Below are 23,771 nucleotides of genomic sequence, written 5' to 3'. Positions count from 1 at the left end.
AGGCGTAATGGTTCCAGGAGTTACATTTGGAAATGCGGTGTTTGCTTGAAGTCAGGGGTACACTCAGGCTTCGATGGCAAGCAAAGGTCAGTGGGATGCCTCACATTGGGCGCTCACGGGACTGGTAGAGTGTTCAGATGTTTGTACAGGAAAAACAGTGATTCACAGTGGAGGAAAAGAACCACGAAACTCGCCAGCAAATATGCGAGCGGTGTGGTGAGCAACATACCACCAAAGAACCTCAAGCGGAAAGTCAGAGAGGCTGAGATAATCTCATGGGTGGCAGTAATGGGAAAGAAACCTGCTATAAGTAAAAACTTAAGAGGAAAAATAGCGAAATCAGGGAAAAAAATAATTTATGATAACAGAAAACTCATTGCTTTTCGAAGCCAGGTTAGGATGCCTTAGAACACGCACTTGTAAATTGAGATGCAACAAGGAAGAAGAAGCGTGTGCTAGGCAAACTATGGTGCATGTTTTGTTAAAATGTGAAGATATCTGCCCATCGGTCGATTTAGGCGCCTCTGGCTTCCTTGAAGCCCTTGGGTTCAGCGAAAGCAGGGGGAAAGCAAACATGTCCGCAATAGAAATTAGTAAGAAGCGATTGGAAGATTCCTGGAAGAAAAGTAGGTAAACGAAAAACAAGGAGGCGTACAAAATCAAAGCTCCCAATAGGCGTTCAGAAAGTTTGACGATGGGAATTCCTCGTGTGTTCTTTTTCCGTTTTCCTGTTTCTTTTTTCTCTTTTTTTACCACAGGTAGGACATTAGGCAATATATTGGCAAGAGCTTGGTGGCGCAACCCTGCAGCCCGTTACAATGGCATCCATCGATCGCAAGCGCGGGAGCCTAGCTGCAGCGCACGCCTCATACATGAGGCGCTTTGGCGGAGAGTGTGGCTACAGTGCTTCAATGCCAATCGTATTAATGCCGACGGCCACTCGGACATAGTGTCTGCCATTTTTTCTTTGCATTTCCTTAACAGAATATACTGTAACTCATGCGTAAAATATGCACTAGCTTCCGTTACACAGTCGGGCCCTAAACGTTTTCCTGCGAGCAGTGACCGGTATCAGCTTGTAGACTGATAGCCCCAGTTGCCCGGACTTCGTCGCAGGGTGCGCCGCCGGAAGATGTGAGTTGGCGCACGCTTCTGAGCACACGACGCACCCGGCTGATGCCTCCCGCTATGAAAAGCGTAGCGCGCTCGGCCCTCAGCTAGCCAAGTCGGAAGGTTTGTTTTTTGCGAAGCCTGCCGAGGCGCTGTAAGCCACAATCATCGCGTCAAAATCGCAAAGCCCGTAACCTCTAACAGTGGTCGAGCAACAGTGCTGTCTTGTCTGCGTCACTGCAGACATGAGTGCGTGCGGAAACACAGCACAGATTCTAGCAGAAGGCTGTGTGCTAAAATGAGCTGTGGGGGATCAGTGGCTTGCGGAAGTGGCAGTCACTTTCTTCTGGTGTACCGTCTTGCAGATATTTGCGATGCCGGAACGTACTCGAAAAACGGACTCAAGCCATGCAACGCCTGCCCCATTGGCCATTATCAACACGGCAGAAACCAAACTACCTGCATTGCATGCGACGCCGGACTCAGCACGCGCATGACCGGCACCATCAGCAAGTCTGACTGCGTGGGTAAGTGTCCGTTACATGTAGCGTGTCCTATTTATAACGGAACTGGCTAACCTCCCTGTCTTCCCTCCCCTTTGTCTCCTCCTCCTCCATTATAACGGAACAAGTAGCCAACATGCTTATTCCCTAAGGCAGGTCAAGCGCACAAGGACACGGACGGCAAAAAGAAGATAAACAAGGTGCTTCTTCAAGCTAATTTTATTTCGAAGAACCCCCGTATATATACATTCACCATTCAAGTCACGGCGCATGTGTCACAACCAATGATAACTATCTCGTTAACTGCGTGAGATGATGCTTCACCGCGCATGCTCATACCTTGCGCGTGTCTGCTGAACGCTATGATTACGCTATGAAAACATGAACCGATAAAAGGTGTTGACCAAAAGACCGTCAAAGGATAAAATGACGAGTATGAAAAGCTAGGAAGCGCTATATTGGGGGTGTGAACAAAATAGAGTGGCACGCTAAAACAGCTGTAATCCCAACGCACCAAAGGTTAGTTTAGTCAGGAAACAGGAAAGAAAGAAAGGCCGGAAAGCAGAGTGATTAGAACATGTGGTGTTATCCAAATCTTAGCGTTGTAGATAATTAAGTTCTTTTCTCGAGGGCGACACGGAAGGGGCGCTGACGCCCCTTCCGTCAATCGATGCACCATACTTCGAAAGTTTCTCGTGCGAAGGATTCTCTATATCTTCCGATTATGGCAGTCTGTTCTAAAGGTAGGGAACACCCATGTCTACATGTGGTGCAGTGCAAAGCCATATTGCTGTCCGATTTTAAAAATAATAAATTATGGGGTTTTTAGTACAAAAACTACGATTTGATTATGAGGTATGTCGTAGTGGGGTGCACATGAAATTCGGAAATCCTGGGGTTCTTAACGGGCACCTAAATCTAAGGACACAGGTGCTTTCGCATTCTGCCCCCATCGAAATGCGGCCGCCGTGGCCGGGATTCGACCACACGACCTCGTGCTTAGTAGCCCAACACTATAGCCACTAAGCAACCACGGCGAGTAATAAATTTCTGTTGACATGACGTAAGTTCTTATTCATGAATGCGCCCGCAGGATAGCCGCGTGAGGCTACTTGATGAACAACACAATATAATTTGCGGTACTCTTTACGACGTGTCGCAAAGCTTCCTCTTAATGAAGCGCAACTAAAAGAGTGTACTCAAACTTTCAGTGCATTATGTCTTAGTGCAGCGACTGGTCAGTACGTAGGCTCGCTCACGTTGACCGCAGCTGGCTGGACAATTGAGTCGTTGCGCTCGTTTTCTGGCCACTATTTGTTGTGAAAATCATGGCGAAGAGAAGTAATTATCAAGATATATCTCTAAGCCACCTGGTTTCACTATTATCTGCGGTGGCATGGTTCTAAGGTGGCCCGAATGCTACGGAAAAGTTAAGCCCCCTCGCCTGAAGGCCAAAGCGATGACAGCGATCCTAAGGTTTAGCGTTGCGTTTGAACACCTTGGACGTTGCATCTAAATGCGACATGCAGGCACGATGTTGGCCCAACTCGGCAAGATGACTGCTGCTAAGCGGAAGCAATAGCAGGCGCCTAACGACGAGGCATTGTTAGCATCGCACTTCGATTGTGCACGAAATGAGACGAGAAACCATCGGCGTTAGCCAGTGTCCAGCAAGCTCGACGTTTGCTGCCCGTTCCGCTCAAACCCGCGTCAGTCGATCATAACGCACAAGTTTGGTCGAGTGGCCGGGCCACCACATACATCAAAGAGAGAGCGAGATAGAATCATAACTGAAAGGCAGGAAGGTCGACCAGGACTCAGCCCGGTTGCCTACCCTGCACTGGGGGAAGGAAAAAGGGGAGGGAAAGGTTAAGAGAAAAGAAAGTTCGCAGTGGACATCGCCGACCAATAATAACTTTTCTTTATCCCTGACGGTCACTCATTTCGCATCACATACGGTTACTCAATCAGGTAGATTCAAAAATCGCAGCAGCGCTTTTGTGGTCTTCTGTAGCTGGGATATGCGTAGCCATGGTCCCATAATCTTGTTCAAGGAGAATGGTTTTCTATCCAACTGATCTAGAGCTGTGCAGAGGTCATGTCTTTCATTTTAAAAACATAGGCAGTAGCACCAGCTGTTCTATAGTCTCCTCGGCACCCCAGGCATTGCACTCGGCGCTATAAGCCATCATAATCAAACACGCAAAGCGTAAGCGGCACAGCATTGTTTTCTCACTTCGCGCAAGCCCAGGTAACAGCTGCGGCCGCATAGATGGGCCGAAAGAATGTAATCGATGCAGCGTGAATTCAGTTGTGTGCCACTTAATTACTTCGTTTTGCACAACACAATGGACACAAGAAGGATGACTAGGACAAGGCGCTACGCTCAAGTGGCATCATTTTATTGCGTCACTCCTTCATAGAGAGCAGAATCCAGAAAAACATGCGCAGTGAGCACCATGTTCAGTAACCACCACAACACCGATCACCAGAGCACACTCACCTGACAAATTAAAAAAAACATATTCAGCGCTGTACGAGGTTAAAGAAGGCACACTAATGCACTGCGAACACGGTGACTGTATGAAAAACGCTTCCGATAATTCTCGGGTGGTAGTAACACGGCTCTTTTTCAAAATCGTAGTATCATGAAACATAGCTTTGCGTTTGTATATTTTACAATGTTGAGCTAAATGGGAGCCTGTGCCTGTCAATATGGATCGCTCATGTTCTCTAAGACGCTCGTTAACACATCGGCCTGACTTCCCTACATGCACTTTGCCACATGACAACGGGATCTTATTTACCACTCCGACGCTACTATCTACAAACTTCGCGTGGTTCTTTTCACAATCTGATTTTTTACTTGTTCTTGAAATACGGCTGCACAACATTGACAGTGTCTGAGAAGCAGAAAGCACTAGTGTGATTTGGTATCTAGTGGCGACATTCTTTAGATTGTGAGCCACTCTATGTCAATACTGCACAACTTGAGGCCTCTTCTTTTGTGTAACGCACTTACTTTTCTGACGCTTCCGTTTCAGTTCCTGAAGCAATATCTCAAAGACTGACGTCACCACCACACTTGGGTAACCCGCACCCTGCAGCCTATTTAACTTTGCGATAAAACTATGGTGTCCGTTGTTTTGCGCTAAACAAAGTAATTATGGATTCGCACCAACCAGCCCGCCAATGCATTGTGTGCCCCTTTTCTAATCTGATACGGTGCACTATCTTTCTTAGCACTAGCTTGCTTAAACACGACGTCGCGTCCTTTCGCGATCATATGATGGTATGTTTCTCGATTGTCCGACATGAGTTGTTCATAGGAGCCGCAACGCAGAGCTGACGAATGGCATCGTAGGGCCGTCTTTCAGCCGCAGAAATTGCGCAACAATTAGCCTGTTGGTTGTTAATAAATCAGTGACACCTCGGAAGACAACAAGTTCCGAACCGGTCGATGTTCTAACGTGCGAAAACTTGCATCTGATGCTTATTCGTCGTGATCGTATAACCACTGCACTTATCCGATCCGAGCTGGTCTGAGTGCAAAGCTATCCGGGTATACGTGGACTCGGTCAAAGTAGAAAGTGTGCAAACAATCCAGAGCTTCTTGTTTCAAGGCCACGGTAGGCAGGTCAGTCTTCTTACAGTAAAGCTGTCTATGGCTAGGATCTGGAAGGCTAGGACCTGGAAAAAAAAAACGTGTCCGAGATGTTCACAAAAACAAATCATCATGTGGGCCGATCTGGTAATAGTGCAAAAAGGGTCCAAGCTCAATTTCACCCACCCCTGTGGGCTCGGGGACCTGTAACACGCCCTTGACCTACTCTAGTCACACGTGGGACACAAAGCGCTTCCAGGCACAAGGGCAACAAGAGAATTTCTTCAAAAAAAATTTTTGTACAACTTTTTTAAAGAAGGACTATTAAAACATTTGTGGCGCCAACTGCCGCAAATGCGCTGTACTCGCAGGCAACTTTCTGTGGCTATGGAGGGAAAGCTAGGGGCACGTGACTGTTGCACACGTGTTACCAGGCCAAGTAGTCCGGCAGCGTTTGACAATGCTTTTTGTTCCTCAGAACAGACTCTTAATTGACGCAGCTTCCTCGTGCGACGGTTTCTCCGTACACCAGACGCGGAAGGGCAAATGAAGTCGGTGAGGATAGCTATAGGGGCTTAGTAAAGCAAGCTATAGCTATAGGGGCGTGTTGGTACGGCATATCTTATTTTGTTGTAGCGCAAGCTGAACAAGGCCAACAGAAAGGCACATCTGACACACACAGCGCTAGGTGTGTCAGATGTGCCTTTCTGTTGTGCTTGTCCAGCTTGCGCTACAACAAAATAAAAGAAGGAAAGGCAAAGCCGCAAAATAAGCAAACCTGTACACTCATTCGTGTGTCTTATTTAACTGTTGCTAATAAGGCGTTTAGGATTTGTCTTCTCCTGCCTAAACTTACGTGGACTAAAACACGGGACACAATTCAGAGGCCTTCTCACTTGTGCGCGCTTTGCCTCCGTAGGTTATCCTTCATAGCCACAGAAAGTTATCCGCAAGTATAGTGCCACTGCTGGCGCGTTCGTCGTCGTCGTCTCCTTGCACAGCTTGCTCCACTGTGCAAAAGAAAGCTATCATCAGCAATGGCTCGAGCGTCGTCGTCTTCCACAACTGGCTCCGTTGCCGCTCATGATTCCAGCGTATAATTTCACTTCTTTTCTGTCGTCGTAGTGGGGAAAGCTGCGTTTGCGAGGGTATGAGCCATTCATTGTCTCACGTGAGGGACACATTTAGTAACAGAGGTTATACGCGAATGTGTGTGCGCACCTATATCGCACTGATGACCACACATTAGGACAATAAATATGTTCGTACCTTTGTTCAATATTCTTTGTCCCCTCAGTACCATGCGCTAAACAGCTTCGCTGGTCTTCCATGTTCGCAGAGTGGAAGGCCTCTGAATTTTTTTTTATTCCTTGAACGGAAAGGCACACTTCAGGGTGTTTTAAACATCACAAAGTTGAGGGTGGACGTGCCGAGGGTGTGAAGCCCGATAGTTGGGAGGCACGATGGATGCTGACCACGTTGGAGAGTGACGCCTGTGGATTGTCGTTCTGGCAGGCAGGTAAGGGAGCCTGACTGCATCCGTGAAACGTGAAAAATATGGGCCCTAAGCATGTCGGTGCTAATGTGAAACATGATCGGATGTTCTTGAGCCATTACAATTGTTCCTGCTGTTGAGGCGCTCTGCGAAAGGCCGAGTTGAATGCGTAGTGCACACTCTGAAGTGCTTGAAGATTTGAATTGCATGTTTTAGCAAGTATGGGAGAGATGCAGCGTAGGAATCCAATCAAACTTGCTCGATACAACTGCAGCATAGATACCACTGATGATCCCCAGAATTTGCCGGCGATTAACTTGAAGACGTAGACAATAGATGTGAGCTTCTTCAAGTGGACAATCTCAGGGCTCCAGGAGAGGTCCCGTTCAACAATAACACTCAAAGACCGATGATTCTTCTTACAGGAGATAGGTTGGCCATAGATACATAATAGATAACCAGACATCGCTTTCCGCGTAAAAACGACTAGCGCACATTTTTCTACCGAGAAGGTTAGGCCTTGTGTGCAAGTATAGCCAGGTGCGTGTGTTGCTGCCTTCTGTTGCCTCGCACGAAACTGCAGGCAAGTCACCGCTTATGCCTATGTGCAGATGTCGTCGGCGCCGATTGAGACACTCACTGTTTCCGTGTTTCCGGTAGGCATTCGGTCAGCCGAAGAAGGGCGAGGTTGAAATGAATACGGCTTGGAACACTGGTTTGGGGAATGCCACGGCATGTGTAGTGGTCGGTAGTTGGACCATCTTGCATACGTACGAACAAGGATCTTTTTGTCAAGTAGTCTCGGATCCATCGAAATACTCGACCTCCTTGTCGTCAAAAGTGCGTCTAGGATAGCTTGATGGGAAACATGGTCGGAAGCGCCATTCCTGTCAAGAAAAAGTGCTACTGATAATCGCTTCCAATCTATTTTTTCTGCTCTGCAGATGGCACTACGTCGATGACATTGTTAATCGGTGAACGGCCTTGTCAAAATCCCGCCATAGAGTCAGGTTAAATTTTGTGCTGTTCAAGGCACCATTCGAGTCGCATGAGGATCGCACGTTCCACGAGCTTGCCGGCACAGCAGACGAGTGCCATAGGGCGACATGATGCCAGTTCCAGCGGTGACTTATCTGCTTTTAGCAGTGGTACTAGGCGGCTGCGTTTCCATTTCTGTAGAACGACGCCATCTTGCCATGACATATTAACCAGGTTGAGCAGTTCTTGTCGCGTTTCCCGACCTAAGTGGCGCAAAACAGTATATGTTATTCCAGCGGCCCCTGGTGAAGACGAACACCAACAGAGCGTCATAGCAGCGTCTAACTCTTCTGTATAGAATGGTGCGTCCAGACTTGTTTCTCGTGGACCAGGAATGTAGCCTAAAACAATGTCAGGGAGTAAAACTGTCCTGCCGACGACTTTTGTGCAAATTTGTGCAAAATTTGTACAAACGAAGAAGACGAGTTCTTGATCAGCTGCTAGTCCTGCTTCGCTCTGGTTTTTTCGGTTAAATTTGTGCGTACCGACGCCCCCGTGGCGGGTACGATATCAAAAGCAATGACGGACGTTCCGCCTCCTCTGCCGCCAACGTTGGGGGCTGGCTTCCAAGCTGCAAGTCGGTCTGCTGCGCTCGACCACCTCAACGCGACTCTGTCAAGGTCTTCGAGCTGCTCAGACGTCGACGACATGGATTCTGACGGTGGATATACCGAGGTCACAAATCGTCGGTTGAAGAGGAAACTTCGTAGGACATCAAGCGTGAGTGAGCTTAACTACAATAAGCCACCCACACAGCAAGCGTACACAATCGCCTACATACCCGTCGCTGCTACAGGCAACCTCAATTCCATCAATAGGCAAACTCTCACTGCCTATCTCGAGAGGCTGGCTCCAGGGCAAATCAGAGAGGTCCGAATTAATTCCAGAAGAAACATACTTACTGTTGATATGACTACACGAACCAGCCTCGACACCTTGAAAGCTGTAACTGAGCTAGGAAATATACTTGTCCGCTCATTCATCATACATGGAGGCAGCACCACCGCCGGTGTTATCTACGATGTCGATACAGATATTGATAATGACCATCTCCCAACGCTAACCTCATCAACTGTTCATATCACAGACTTACACCGTTTTGGGCGGTCGTGGTGCATAAAACTCATTTTTGAGGGAGAGACCTTACCAACACATGTAAAAGTGGGTTATGTGCGCCATCCTGTCCGTCCATACATTCCTAGGCTCTTGCAGTGCCGTATATGCCAGAAAATCGGGCATGTAAGTGCTGTGTGCGTGAACAAGATGACATGTCCGCGCTGTGGTGGTGATCACAATGAGTAGGCGTGTGCTGGCTCTGACTTGAAGTGCCCTAACTGCGATGGGCCGCACGAGGCAAGGTCGAAGGACTGTCCAAAATTAAAGACTGAAATGTCCGTGCTAAGGAAAATGGTACGAGATCGATCTACACACAGAGAAGCTGCTACCAAGGTCCACCGCCGCCAGAGGCGCTCACGTAATCGCAGAAGGAGATCAGCATCGACAACAGGACAACCTGTACTCCAAGAAAAGTCGTCGCGCGCTCCTGCTAGTCCTCAAACGTCACAGGCACCTTTAACCACGTCTACTCTTCTGAACATCAAGGACACTACAATATAGCCTTCCCTACCATCTCGAAGTACAGAAGTGCAGCCGGAACGTCAGCGTGAAGATGAACCTTCATCGTCCGATAGGCAAATCAAGGCAATGCTTGCACAGTTGATTCGTTCCTTGCGAATGCTGCTTATCGGAGTTGAGACGCCCGTTGCCAAGGCTGCGGTGCAAATTCTCGACGCACTAGAACCAGTGCTTGCTGCTGTCTAAGGGCTAGTAAACGCCATGGGATCATCAACTTTAAGGTTGTCACTACAGGAAAGGATAAGCGGTTCCGTAATATTCCAGTAGAACGCACGAGATCTACGGGGTCGCCTGGGAGATTTTAAACAGAGAGTGCTCAAGCATCGGTTTCCAGTTATCGTAATATGCGAGCCGAATATGACATCGCCATTTAGACTCTCTGGATATGAACAATTCGCGTCTGGGACAAGTGGAAATACTAGCAAAGTTTTACTATGTGTTCGATGTGACCTCACGTATTCGCTAAACCAAGTTGCGGTGCATAACAGCAACGAGTACGTCTCTATAACACTGAAGCTAAAGCGCCGGATAATCTCGATCATCGGTGGCTATATTTCTCCCAGGGGAAGATTTGACTTGTTCCTGAAACTTGTTCTTGACTCTTGCCAAGGACCTCATATTACTGTAGGCGATTTCAACGCGCACCACCATTTTTGGGGTAGTAGCATCACAAACCTTCGAGGAAGACAGCTCCTTAACTTCACAAGCAGCAATGATCTTGACATTCTGAACGATGGCTCGCCAACAATTTCTTCGGGGCACAACGTACAGCGGCTGTCTCGATTTAGCTATCGCTTCACGATGCCTTTCGTCTTCTGCTGCCTGGTGCACAGATGCTGAAACGTATGGCAGCGACCACCTACCTACTTATGTACAACTGAGATGGTTTACAAGACTTCCGAGGTCTCATACGCGACGCACTGACTGGGATGCTTTTCAGAACACGCTAGAAGAATCCTGCAACTGTGTAATTTCACCGAAAGAGATTGAAGAGCGCATTAGAGCAGCAATGCACGCAACAACACGCATCATCGAAACTTCAAATTCAAGAACATCCGTTGACGTTATATATGAAGAGCTGCGGGCAGTCCGACGTCGGGCCGAGAGGAAATACAGGCGAACTAAATTGATATCAGACTTGAGGACGTCACGCCGTGTACAAAAGAAAATTCAAAGATACTTAGACAAGCTCGACAGACAACGTTGGAGGTCCTTTTGCACCAGCCTGGACCCAAGAAAACCGTTGTCCACAATATGGCATGTTGTACGAGCATTACCATCTCCTCCACAACAGCTACGTCCCTTCCGAGCTTTGGCTATCATCCAGACGCGCAGTGAGAAGGAAATCGCGGAAGATTTCTGTATACACCTCTCTGGATCTACAACATCGGTAGCTTCAGTGCTCAGGTGTGCTCCTCCAACAATGGACGATCGTCTCGACCTCCCATTCCCGCTGCAAGAGCGACGTGCAGCGATTTCCTCTTCAAGACACTCAAGTGCGCCTGGTCCTGATGGCATTACCTATTCTACCTTGCGCCATCTAGGCCCTCGAGCGACTGAAGAGCTCCTGGCTTTATACAATCTCTCTTGGTCCTCGGGAACTGTGCCTGCACATTGGAAGACAAGCAAAATTGTGGCATTATTAAAACCAGGCAAGACACCCCATGCTATGCTTTCCTACAGACCTGTGGCGCTTGCCAGTTGCATCGGTAAAACTATGGAACGCATGGTTTTGACGCGCCTGGAGTGGTTTTTGGAGAAGCGTAATATATATCCAGACGCAATGACAGGTTTCCGAAAGGGTAGGTCGTCAATCGACAGCGTCATTGACCTAGGGCGCGATAACGTAACTCTATTCCAAACAAAAAGTGTTCCAAACTCCGGACGTCAAAATGACGTGACAGTTTCTGCGTATGGGGGCGGGAACCAGCGACGTTTTTCAATCTGCCCAATCAGCAGCCTCCATCGTTGCCGGAAGCATGTTTTGCTTGTTTTTTATTTGCAAAGGGACCGTATAGCAAGTGACATTTAGATATAAACGTCTGATAAAAGAACAATTGTGTGTCGCTGAGAGTAAAAGTGTTTTGTAATCTTTTAACGCAAGAGAAGTTGAAGCGCGCTTGAAAGTAAACACAAATATTTTAATTTTTCGAGTCATAGCCACACACGTGCCAATTCCGCATCCAATCCATTATGCTATGCACACTTAAGATGGCGGCTACGCGAAAACAGCTGATCGGTTCTGTGGGCCGCTCTTGGTGTATTTTTGTCCGTAACGCGATTAGTTGAAATCTCGCCGTACGAGGTACTTTCGCCCGAGAAGAATTCTGGAAGCTGTGAACATCATAAAGACTGTGAAAGCGTAGTGCTCGGTGAGTAAACACATCATTCTTTCTTGTGCTTAGTGACTGAGCAGTAGCATCTGAACATCTGCTGCGGTGATCGCATGGTGTTCACTTTCGCTTTTATTCGCATAGGATACTGAAGAATCGATGAAGGTTGGAAGGCATCTCAACAGATAGCTGGTAAGTAAACGTTTTCTATAAACGATCGCCACTGTCTCCGAATGTAGGTCCTGATTTAAATCGAACGTGGTCTGTAACAGAGTCATTTTTTTTTCTCTGCCACACATTGCTGCGCAGTGATACATTCCCCCGTGCGGGCGGTACAGATACTTCTGCTGGATATAACTTGCACGAGAAATTTTTTTAAAACTGTGTACTGATCTTATTTTTACGGACGATCAGCTCGGCAGCAGCCCCGCAGGCCACCCCGCCAACAGCTGCTGGAGGACGCGGCCTGCAGTACAGCCGCCGAGTATGCGCGGCAGGGGCAGCAAGCTGAGGCGGCAAATGCGGAGGCCGCCAACTTCCATCAGCTGTTGCTGCAGCAAAATAGGCAGGTGCGTACAACTTGGCCGGGTAATTTTTTGAAGAGGTGATTAGTGCACATGGTAATAATGTACATTACAACCATGTTACACACGAGAGGCATCTGTAGTCATTTGGCTCATTGGCTCATGCACGTTTATACATCTCCTTTGAGGTGTTCTTTAACACATAGCAACTTACAAAACATTTCCATAGTTGCATGTATCGCCACAGCATGATCATCATTTCTTTAACAATTCAACTAGTCACCAATACTGTCTTCTGACAGGCAGAGGCAGCTTGGTAGGATTTGCTACGTTTCACACGTTTTTAACATAACAGACCATGTACGTTTGCACGGCCATTTGTCATATCATATGTAAATGATCTCGCTGCCCTCGAGAGTAACCTTGCTGAAACTGCAACACTTGCAAACAGTGCAAATCGAGCATTTACATTGCATAACCTGTAGCTAACTAAATGAATTTGTTTCGCAGCATCACCAGCAGCTGGTGGAAGAGCAGAGGGCGACCCGGCAGGTCCTGCAGCAGCTGGTAGCCGAGAAGCGTAGTTCGCGAAAGGCCACTAGTCTCATCGCAACCACGCTGCGCCAGCTGCTGGCTGCCCTGGCTCACCTCCGCGAGCCGCCTCAGCCATGAGGGACACTTTTTTTTTCCCCATATCATCCTTTAGTGCTGTGTAGGTACAAGTGTTGCCTATCTTTCAGTTCAAATCACCGCTGCAGCATTTGGTGGTGGTGCCCATACGACCTCGCAAGCTGTTGTGCCGCCAAGTTGTAGCTAGTCTTGTGAACTGATGTGCAGGTCATGTGTGACCATGGCAGGGAAGACTGATAGTGCTGTGATGTCACTTGAAACACGAATGCATGTTTTTTTTTTGTATGTAGCACTAAAGGATGATATGGCTCTTTTCCGTACATTTCTGTCCCTAATCATACTTTTTTTGCAAGGTCATTTCTCTTATGTGTATTTTCATTTGTAGTGCAAGTTTGCCCAAGTGAGGCATCATATAACTTATATGTAGAATTTTTGCATTTCTGTTCCTAACTGTATTTTTTCCCAAAGTTCATTTCTTTTCGTGTGTATTTTTATTTGACCAAGTGAGACGGTATAACTTATATGTACAATTTTTGCCATATTTTCATTAGGTGTTGCTCACTTTTGTTTTGCTGTTACTGATATGTTTCAATGTGCACCGTTCTTCCACGGAAGATACACTATGCAATCACTTTTACGGCAACTACGACATTGTCTCGCACACCATACAGGTGCACTTAATAACTACAATGCTGTGATAACTGGAAATCAATTTTCATGCCATATGTATCTCATGTTTGCAATGTCAAACCATTCGTGCCTACGCAAAGTGGCCGAATTGGTATTTTTGTTAACACCAAGCACCTGTTACTTGTGATGGTTATTGTGATATTTCAGGTGTCCTTACCTATGATAGCAATACAATCTAGTCCCCATTGTAGTATAGCACAGTTTGCGACATACGTAACGGAGCCATCGATGTGGCCGCTATTTTGACATTCACTGCCAGGCTGCTCTTGCAGCCGTTATATGAAATACCGTCGAAGTGCCAAGCATTTTCTCACTTGTTCCTTAAAAGCATGTCATAGCTGCTTTATACTGTGATCTTATTACGGCACTAGTCATTGAAAAGAAACTGTTTTGTACTACAAACATGCCAGCTACATAATAGACAAGACATCTTTCTTGCTGTTAAGTTGCTGGATGAAGATAAATGGTTGTCTGCGAGTTCAAAGAAATATCATTATGCTCGTGTCATATTTATGCAATTTAACATCTGCCACTGGTAGTGTACTGGGTCCCATGTAGTGAACATCACACGGCTATTTTGGCGCCATGAAGCCATGCTCTGTGTACTTGTCTGTCATTTGCTTTGATGAAAGATGGCATTGAAGATGGATCACATGGTTTTATTTACAATGCAGATATAAATAAACGATTTTAAACAATACAAGTGGCACTTGAAATGACTATTTACAATTTGTGTTCCTTCAATTTCAGAACTCCATTTACATATGTACACTCTCCCAAGGGAGAAGAACGCGCTAGACATGCCAGGCGATTGTTTTCGGCATAACTTGGCCTTCTGTCAAGGAACTGTGCGGTGGCTGTGTGGCAAAACAGCGCAGGGCCTACAAGGTGCGTGAGAACAGTACACATGGTGGAGCGAGAAGTGTTGTACTTGGCAGCAGCCCAAATAGGAAGCGAAAAGACGAAGACCAGCCTCCCATGCACAGTGCAGATGGCGGTGACAGTGTCGATGATGACAGAAGCAACAGCAGCAGCAGCAAATCATTTGGTGAACCCTAGCTGCCCAGAGAAGTGGCTACAACATTCTGCTGATGAACACAAAGTGTTCTATCCACAGGTACTAAATGAAAGGCTCTCATGTAGTGTCACAGTGGAATGATGCAATCATCTCCGGTAGTGACAGCTCACTGGCAGAGGACACGTGAAAACGCTGGTTATGATTGAGCAGATTCTATAAAAAGCAGCACGCTATCCACTAATTGCACACATTTCTTCACATTGGTTCCTGCTCTCTATTAGGTGTGTAGACAGCAGTAATAAACATCTGCCCGCAGTGTCGGGCACGTGTTTATTGCTGCTGTCGGTGCTGCTGTCTACGCAGCCGCCTTCGCACCCTTTGCAGGTAGTGCTGGTGCTGCTGCCGTGTCGTGCCAAATGAGCGAATAACATTATCCCGGGCAGCACAGCCTCTCAGGTACATCATGCGTGCTGCCCTCACTCGGGGAACTCTCTGTCGGGAGGGGTTGCCACTTTCATCATCACTGCTGCTGTTGCTGCTGCCATCACTAACATCATCTAACAACACGTCACCTTCGTCGAGACACAAGTTGTGCAACACTGCACATGCTGCAACGATGTTGGCAGCGCGTTCTGGCTCGTAGTGGAGGGCGCGGTACCGCTGAAGGCAGCGAAAGCGGCTCTTCAGAAGCCCAATGCACCGCTCCACTACGGACCGCATGGCAGCATGTGCAGTGTTGTACCTGCCTTCTGCAGTGTGTATGGGAGGGTGGCCTGTGACTGGGGTCAGGAGCCATGGTTCCAGGGGGTAGCCGCTGTCACCTGCAGGATCATAAAACATGGTATGAACTCTGCACAAAGTTTAGTAGGCGAAGCATGGGTCATGTAAAATGCACCTACTACAGAAAGGCTGCAATAAAGAAATATACAGGCTGAGCACGTGACGCAGCTGTGATCACAGATAACAATAGCTGGGACATAGCATCCCTATTTGCAGCAAGGCAGCTCTTTGTGTAGTCTCCATTCACAATTGACTGTCAGTGTAAAAAAGAATGTGACAACGCGTGCACTGTACACTCACATTAAAAATTAGTTTAAAGTACAACGCAAGTTTGTTGTCACTTTGTTTCGTGCAGATATCATTGGAAAATTTCTACATCTCGCCTATACTTAATAACCTGACTATGACATAAGGGGTTCGGGCTTCAATATTCTCCTACGGCGCGAGCACGCTTTGCTGCATACTGCCAGAATTGCAACTGTACAAAATTTTCCCGCTGCCCACCGAGGAGGTGTTCGCCGGCCTTGGCAATATGCCCCTGCAGGAACCGACGACGCAACCACGTAGTTCTCCAGACGTGGGCGTCGTGGTCTGACCCCGGTCGCAGAGGGTTGACGGCGAGGATCCGCATGCCTGCGTCGCAGATCTGACGAGAGCGCGCACAGCAGCATAAGCCACGCGTTGCCATGACGGGCAAATTAGACAAAAATTAAGACACTTACGAACATTGTGTTGAGGGCGTAGTAGCCTTTGCGGCTCATGAATGCCGCCTTCTGCTCGCCCTTCGGTGCGATGATGGCTATAAGGCTGCCGTCCACGCATCCGATGACGCCGGGAATGGAGCCGCGTCGAAGGAACCCTTCTCTCCCGGCCGCCTTCTCCTCCGACGTCCTCGGGAAATGGACCCACTTTTTGCGGGCCCCGGCGTGGACGATTGCCTCCGCCAGGCGTCGCACACACTTGCTGACCGCAGGCTGGGTCACGCCGATCGTCTCCTCGCTCCCTACCGAGGCTTAAAAGCTGCCCGTTGCGAAGAATCGCAACGCGCACAACACTTGCCGCTCCACCGACAGCGCTGAAGTTCTCACGCCTCCGAGTTCTTCCACCACTTCGTCGCACAGCCACCGCACAGTTTTGTTCTTCAGGCGAAAGTGCCGCCGAAACTGATCGTCTGGCATGTCAAACGCATCCTCGGGCTCCCTTCCCCCGCGCCCGGACTGACGAGCCGCCGCCGCCGCCAACGCAATCACGAAGGCCGCCATTTTTTTCTATTCCAAACGGAACGGGGCACTCACCGGTTATTCCACGAATTTGCCGGGTTTGTTCGGCATAATTTAGCATAATGAGTGCGTAAACGTCACTTTGACGTGGCAGTTTTTGAGCATTCCTGACGTCGCTTGACAGGCAGGAAAAATGGCCGCGGCCTCAAAAAATTCGACCAATGAGCGAGCGGTGTCGGCCATTTTGGAATAGAAACAGAACGGAATAGTTTTACGTTATACCGACCCTAGTAACAACTGTTGAACATCAGAAACGTCGCCGTCGATTAACGGCTGCTGTCTTTCTAGATATCAAGGGTGCTCTTGACAACGTTCTACATGATGCAATTTTAAATGCCCTAGAAGAATGTGGCGTCGGGGGACGTATGCCAGCTATCTTCAAGAGAGAACGATATTCATGACAACTCCAGACGGTGAAACAAAGAACAACCCCGTCTATCGTGGAGTGCCTCAAGGAGGTGTATTGAGCCCAACCTTATTTAATATCGTTCTCATCGGACTGGTCAAAGAACACGCAGGCGCAGTCTCGGTCTCTGTGTATGCAGACGACATCTGTATATGGACCACGAGCTTAACCCGCTTACAAGTGCAAACGAAGCTGCAGCGCGCGGTGTCAATAACGTTGACATACCTAAACAGTCGCGGACTGCAGCTCTCACCGGAAAAAAGTGCAACCATGACATTTACACGAAAGTCAATGGCCTGCTACCCCGTTATGATTGATGGGAAGATTATACCTTCAGTAACCCACTACAAGTTTCTCGGAGTCATCATCGACCGTGACTTATCTTGGTTGAAGCACCTCTCTGGATTAAGAAAAAAGCTAGACAGCTTTACTCAGATTATTCGACATATGTCTGGAAAATCATGGGGGCCATCCAAGTCATCTCTTCTGCAGCTCTACCAGGCACTTTTTGTTGGCTACTTCCGCTACAGTGCGCCTGTACTTTCTCGGGTTAGTACAACTGCTGTACGCACACTTGAAAGTGCTCAGGCTCGCGCACTGAGAATTTGCCTAGGACTACCACGATGTGCGTCTACTTGGGGCACTATTGCAGAGGCACGGGCGTGCCCAGCTCGAGTTTATCTGCAACATGAGCCATTGCGAGTGCATCTAAGGCTACTGACTAGACACAGGAACCATTCACTCACGAACGTCACAAGCGTACGGCCTGTGTCCGCCTACTCAGAAGCCGTGTTGTCGCAGCAAGACTTATTGCCGTCGGACTTCGAAACCATATGACATACCCGAAGTTCCACTCTGGACGATTGCAAAGCCAACGGTGAGGCTCTCAATCCCTGGAATAACGAAGAAGTCGAAGATGCCGCTTGCTGGCCTCAAGCATTTCGCGCTATCATACATTGCATACATGTATGGATATTACGAACATGTTTTTACGGATGGTTCTGTGACACAGACCTCTTCCGCGGCGGCCTACACGGTGCCAGGAATGGGGATCGCACAACGGTTCAAGATAGGACATAGGACGTCGTCTTCAGCAGCTGAGTTGACCGGAGTTCGAGAAGCAGTTCGCTGCATACTGCAACAAAGTCTCGAGAAGTGGACAGTGTACTGCGACTCAAAACCAGCACTGCAACTCATCAGCAATTACATGAGTGACAGAACCGCATATAGTCCTCTGGTTTATGACATCATGTCTCTGCTTGCTGAGGCGTCTCATTCCGGACATACCATCGTGCTGCAGTGGATTCCTGGCCATTGTGGAATAGCTGGAAACGAACAGGCTGACGCAGAAGCAAAACAGGCGCACACTAACGGAACTATTATAAAGATTCATTTTTCCCGGTATGACATTAACGCCTTGCTCCATACCTCCCTTAAAACTTCTACGCCGCGACATTGGGACAACCCCGAACATCGACAAGAGCGCCTCCATAGACTTGAGGCTGGATTACAATTCCGGCTTCCACTTCGGTTGCGGAGAAGCCAGGAAACACTCATTCATCGATTACGGCTGGGTGTCGCATACACCAACCGATACCTTCACAAGATTGGACAAACATGGGACCCTGAATGTAGCGTCTGTCACACTGTCGAGACAATATCTCACGTACTTTGGGTGTGCCCTCAATACGCGGCCGAACGAAGAATACTTAAATCTACAGTTGACAGCTTGGACTCCCGCCCCTTTTCAGAAGAAAAGCTTTTGGGCGCGTGGAGGAGTGTTCACTGTGCCCATCGTGCCATGAAATCACTTTTGAACTTTTTAAGTGAGATTGGTTTAGACGATCGCCTCTAGAAGCTGTGAGACGTGCAGTCAGGGCGAAATGTGTTTGCGCAATAACTTTATGTGACAAGATTACTTTTTGTATGGACAAGATTACTCTTACGTGCATTGCGTCTACAGTGCGCATCCGCATATTGGACAACGTGTTTATAGTATCTCATTGTACCATAACATAATCACCGCCACCTACCTTTCCCTGTATTTCCCACTTCCCCTTTCCCCAGTGAGGAGTAGCAGGCTAGAGACACGCTCTCCAGGCCGACCTCTCCTCCTTTCTCTCCATTAAAATCTACTCCTCCTCCTCCTCTAGAACGTCTATCTCATGCCGTTTTTTTTTTTATACAGCAAGAGAGTTAAAAGGGTGTCGTTGCGGGAGGCATGAGCGAAAGCCCCGAGGAAACGCCACCCAAGGGACAGTCGCTTTCGCATCCAGTGACTCAGAGAATCATTTCCATCCTTGATCCTCTAGCTTATCTATTCGGCACTGTATCTTCTTTTGCATGCGCCGAGCTACCCTGAGGTTAAAAATGGACTTCGTGCGCCTGTACCTCCTTTCAGCTCGGCGACGTAGTGCATGAAGCCTTTCCAATTCAGTTATTCTGTACGCTTTCATGAATGCGTGAAGCAACGCATACAGTCTTGCATTCCGTCTGCAATGCTGTATTCCAACTTGCCTGCGATATGTTTCTTGCATGTGTCTTCTACAATATCTTCAAAGACTGACCAGTCGATAGGAGGGGGGTGTTCTTCTCCGGAAGCTGCTAGGGTGTCTCGATGTCCTCCTCGCCTGCCGCTCCGTACAGACTGGAAACAACCGCGGCGTCTACTATGGCGTCCGCGATTCGTATGGTCAACGCTATAGTAGACGCCTTTCGCGGACGCCGTAGGGACGCGTTGCTGGTACTCGCGTTTCTTGAAAGCGATCTGCGACGTGGTCAAAGTGTGTGCCCGCGTGGGCCTCATCTTCAAAGTAATTAGCGATGTTTGCAGGGTGCGCGTAGTGCAGGCAGCTTCGTGTGCGATGTGATTTCGACGTTTCGTTTGCGTTGAAGAGACAGAAGCACGGAAACAAATTGCCTCGCGGCTACTGCCGCGATTACTAACTCCGGCGTTTTCGCAGAGTTTCCGCTGTCATTGAGTGAGATGTGCTCATCTTTACCTGTACGCGCGTGATACTGCGCTCATTAACTGTTATTTTAATCTATGATAGAATATGTAAGCGCGACTTAACAAGGACGGAGAAAGAAGCAGACACAAAGACAGCGCTGTCTCTATGTGTCTGTTTCTGTCTACGTCCCCGTTGATTCCCGATTACATATTCTACCATTGCTAATTTAGTCACTAAGCGACTGTTTTCCAAGCTTATACGGACGATAAAACTGCTATGCTTACATTATGCAGTCATCTACTAATTTGCTATCGCAATCGGTGCTTCGCCTTTCGGGCGGAGCTGCGAATTTTTCATGCTATCGTTGTAAAACACTCCCGCATATGAAAAATTTCAACCCGTTTTAGTGATGGTTGGTTCGACTTGTGGGAGGGAAATAAAGCGAGAGAGTTGCGACTGGCTCATTGTGTTGGTGCAGCACCGGACTATTGCAAGCGGCTGCAGCCGTGCGCCAACGGGTCGACGTGCGTGGACGAGCCGAGCGGCTACCGGTGCGTGTGCCCCCCCGGTCTGGGCGGCACCCGCTGCGAGCTGGACGCCGACGACTGCGCACCGGGCTTGTGCCAGAACGGCGCCAGGTGCATCGACGGTCGGGACTCGTTCACCTGCCTCTGCCCTCCGGGCTACGTGGGCAGCGCGTGCGAAATCGACGAGGACGACTGCGTGTCCGGTGGGTCTGCCGCTCGCTTCAGCAGGGTACACCAGCTGATTGCACTTTGTGTACACGTATATTGACGCGTTTACAGTGATTATGTGGGCGCGCTGGCATGAGTGGCCTTGTCCGCTGAAAGACTGGCATCATGAGGAAACATATCGACTGTTGGTTGCGTGAGAGCCGATTGAATACAAAACGTGTAGCTTTCACAGCGAAGCTGTTAAGGGCTAGTTACCCAGGATTGTGTCGGTGTGTAGACACAAAATGATCATCATCAGGATTGGCTCCAGCGTCGTCGTCTTCTTCCACAGCTGGGCCCATTGCCACTCCTCGGCGCTACCGCACGAACGCGCTCGTGCCACTACTCCCGCGTTCGTCGTCGTCATTAATTACTTAAGAAACACAAAGACGTAGCCAATTTTTGAGAACAACTTTAATGAGCCGTCGAGATCCACCGAGTGATAAACACCGGGACCGCACGTTTGGGCTTGGCTGGTGAAGCTTCGCGAAGGTGACGCAGGCGTTAAACATACGTGGGCCGATCCGAGGGATAGTGAAACGCCGGCCCAACGCGCGCGGGAGGTGCTGTTTTCCATTAAGGGTCTCACACAGCTTCACTGGTAATCCTTCTTCACAGAGAGGAAGGGCACTGATATATATATGTATATGTGTGTGTGTGTGCGTGTATGTATGTATGTATGTATGTATGTATGTATGTATGTATGTATGTATGTATGTATGTATGTATGTATGTATGTATGTATGTATGTATGTATGTATGTATGTATGTATGTATGTAACATCAAGGCAGGTTATACAGTCTGAAAGTTTTTGCGCTTTGTCGCCTCAACTATAGGTGTCCCATGTTTCAGTCGGCTAAATCATTGAGTAGCCTGGAACGTTTAGTCATTTCGTAAAACTTAACAGCATAAAGCTCGTTGTCGCGCGCTTCCAGTGTTCGCATTTACGACTTAAGCGTACTTTTCTGTTCAGTTGTTTACGGAGCTGTTCGCGCGTATTATTCACCTCTTTCTACTTTACTGTCATTGTTTCTGCATGGATGATGCTTTCACTGGCCAAGATTTTTGCCAAGATTTATTTATCACAGCGAAGTAGGAGCCCGTTCCTGCGGCGAGCTTCGGCATTTTCCCTCAGCACAACCGAGTGAAAAAGCGCAGCAAAGAACAAAAGAGCAAACGCGAAGGGCTGAGGGCGATGAAAGATGTCCGTGCATCCGTGGCAGCGGCGGCGCCGGAGCGGGGAGAGAAAAATAACCAGAAAGCTTGCCTTCTTCCCCGGTATTGACGACGCCCAAGCGGGGTAAAGAAAAAATAACGCGAAAGCTTGCCTACTTCCGCAGCAGTGGCGATGTCGGAGCAGGGTTAAGAAAATACAACCAGAAACCTCGCCACCTTCCGCGGCAATGGCGATGCCGGAGCAGGGTAAAGAAAAAAATAATCAGAAAGCCTGCCTTCTTCCGTGGCAGTGGTGACGCCGAAGCGGGGTAAAGAAAAAATAATCAGAAAGCTCGCTTTGTTCTGTGGCACTAGCGATGCCAGTAGAGGGTAAAGAAAAAATAATGAGAAAGCATGCCTACTTCACCAGCAGTGGCGATGTCGGAGCAGGGTTAAAAAAATGCAACTAGAAAGCGCGCCTTCTTCCGCGGCAGGGGCGATGCCGGAGCTGGGTAAAGAAAATAACCAGAAAGCTTGCCGACTTGCACAGCAGAGCGATGCCGAAGTAGAGTAAAGAAAAAATAACCAGAAAGTCCGCCTTCTTCCGTGGCAGCGACGATGCTGGAGCATGGTAAAGAAAAGATAACTAGAAAGTTGGCCTTGTTCTGCGGCAGTGGCGATGCCAGAGCAGGGCAAAGAAAAAGTAACGACAAAGCTTGCCTACTTCACCAGCAGTGGCGATGTCGGAGCAGGGTTAAGAAAATGTAACTAGAAAGCTCGACTTCTTCCGCGGCAGGGGCGATGCCGGAGCTGGGTAAAGCAAAAATAAGCAGAAAGCTTGCCGACTTCCACAGCAGAGCGATCCCAGAGCAGGATCAAGAAAAAATAACCAGAAAGCTCGCCTCCTTCTGCGGCAGCGGTGGCGCCGGAGCGGAGTAAAGAAAAAATAACATGAAAGCTCGCCTTCTTCTGCGGCAGTGACGATGCCTGAGCAGGGTACAAAAATAACCAGAAAGCTGGCCTACTTCCAGAGCAGTAACGAAGCCGGAGCAGGGTAAAAAAAATTGGAGGACGCTTAAGCTTCGCCTTCAAGAGTGGAACGCGACAGCGTTCCCGTCGACCCGCCAAGGGGTGTAAGACAATGGGCTACGGCGCAGCGACTACGCGCCCCGCATCGGACGCGGTGAGCGTCGAGCAACGCAGCGTTCGGCGCGACAACGAAATGTGCGCCTGAGCAAGCGACGCACGCCTGAGCCTTAGAAACAGCTAGTTTCTAAGGCAACACCGCATTCACTAGAGGCGCTTTTGTACCGCTTTGAAGCATCGAACTCGTGACTCAGTGGTAACGTCTCCGTCTCACATTCCGGAGACCCTGGTTCGATTCCCACCCAGCCCATCTTGGAAGTTGCTTTTTATTTATGAAGTGCCTGCCGTGATTTATCGCTCACGGCCAACGCCGCGGACGCCGACACCGACGCCGACGACACCGGCTTTTCTGCGACACGAGCTCCTTAACGCTATCGCGTTAAAATAACGAGAAAGCTTGCCTTCTTTGACAGCAGTGGTGGCGCCGGACCGGAGTAAAAAAAAATAAAAAATAACCGGAAAGCTCGCCTTCTTCTGCGGCAGTGGCGATACCTGAGCAAGGGTACAAAACTAAACAAATGCTGGCCTACTTTCAGAGCAGTAACGAAGCCGGAGCAGGGTAAAAAAAGTAACCAGAAAGCTCGCCTTCTTTAGCGGCAATGGCGGCTCCTGCCGAGCGGTCGTAAAAAAAAATCGAAGGACGCTTAAGCTTCGCCTTTAGGCGTGGAACGCTGTAGCATTCAAAGACCCCGAGTGCTCCTGACGCTTGCCTACAAATGCGGCTAACGTAAACGTTTA

The 23,771-nt window shown here is 48.6% G+C and overlaps 1 protein-coding gene and 1 long non-coding RNA gene across 4 annotated transcripts in view; both read left to right on the top strand.

Annotated features, from left to right (window-relative positions):
* The window catches only part of LOC142578609 (sushi, von Willebrand factor type A, EGF and pentraxin domain-containing protein 1-like), a 370,493-nt gene that overhangs the window by 208,094 nt on the left and 138,628 nt on the right, over nucleotides 1–23,771 (top strand). For 2 of the 3 annotated variants that reach the window (XM_075688011.1, XM_075688010.1), the window contains 2 exons: nucleotides 1,476–1,637; nucleotides 20,476–20,727. In XM_075688011.1, coding sequence (XP_075544126.1) covers nucleotides 1,476–1,637; nucleotides 20,476–20,727 — 414 coding nt within the window. The remainder of the gene's footprint in view (nucleotides 1–1,475; nucleotides 1,638–20,475; nucleotides 20,728–23,771) is intronic. The other variant, XM_075688012.1, reaches the window with a different exon arrangement.
* On the top strand, nucleotides 9,576–13,184 carry LOC142578611 (uncharacterized). The gene is made up of 3 exons (XR_012827275.1): nucleotides 9,576–11,910; nucleotides 12,133–12,287; nucleotides 12,753–13,184. It is a non-coding gene; the product is annotated as an uncharacterized LOC142578611 (long non-coding RNA).

Source organism: Dermacentor variabilis, chromosome 4 (genome assembly GCF_050947875.1).
Source record: "Dermacentor variabilis isolate Ectoservices chromosome 4, ASM5094787v1, whole genome shotgun sequence".
NCBI classification, from domain to species: Eukaryota; Metazoa; Arthropoda; class Arachnida; order Ixodida; family Ixodidae; genus Dermacentor; species Dermacentor variabilis.
Note: the sequence above shows the minus strand (reverse complement) of the source record. Positions and strands in the feature narration are given on the sequence as shown.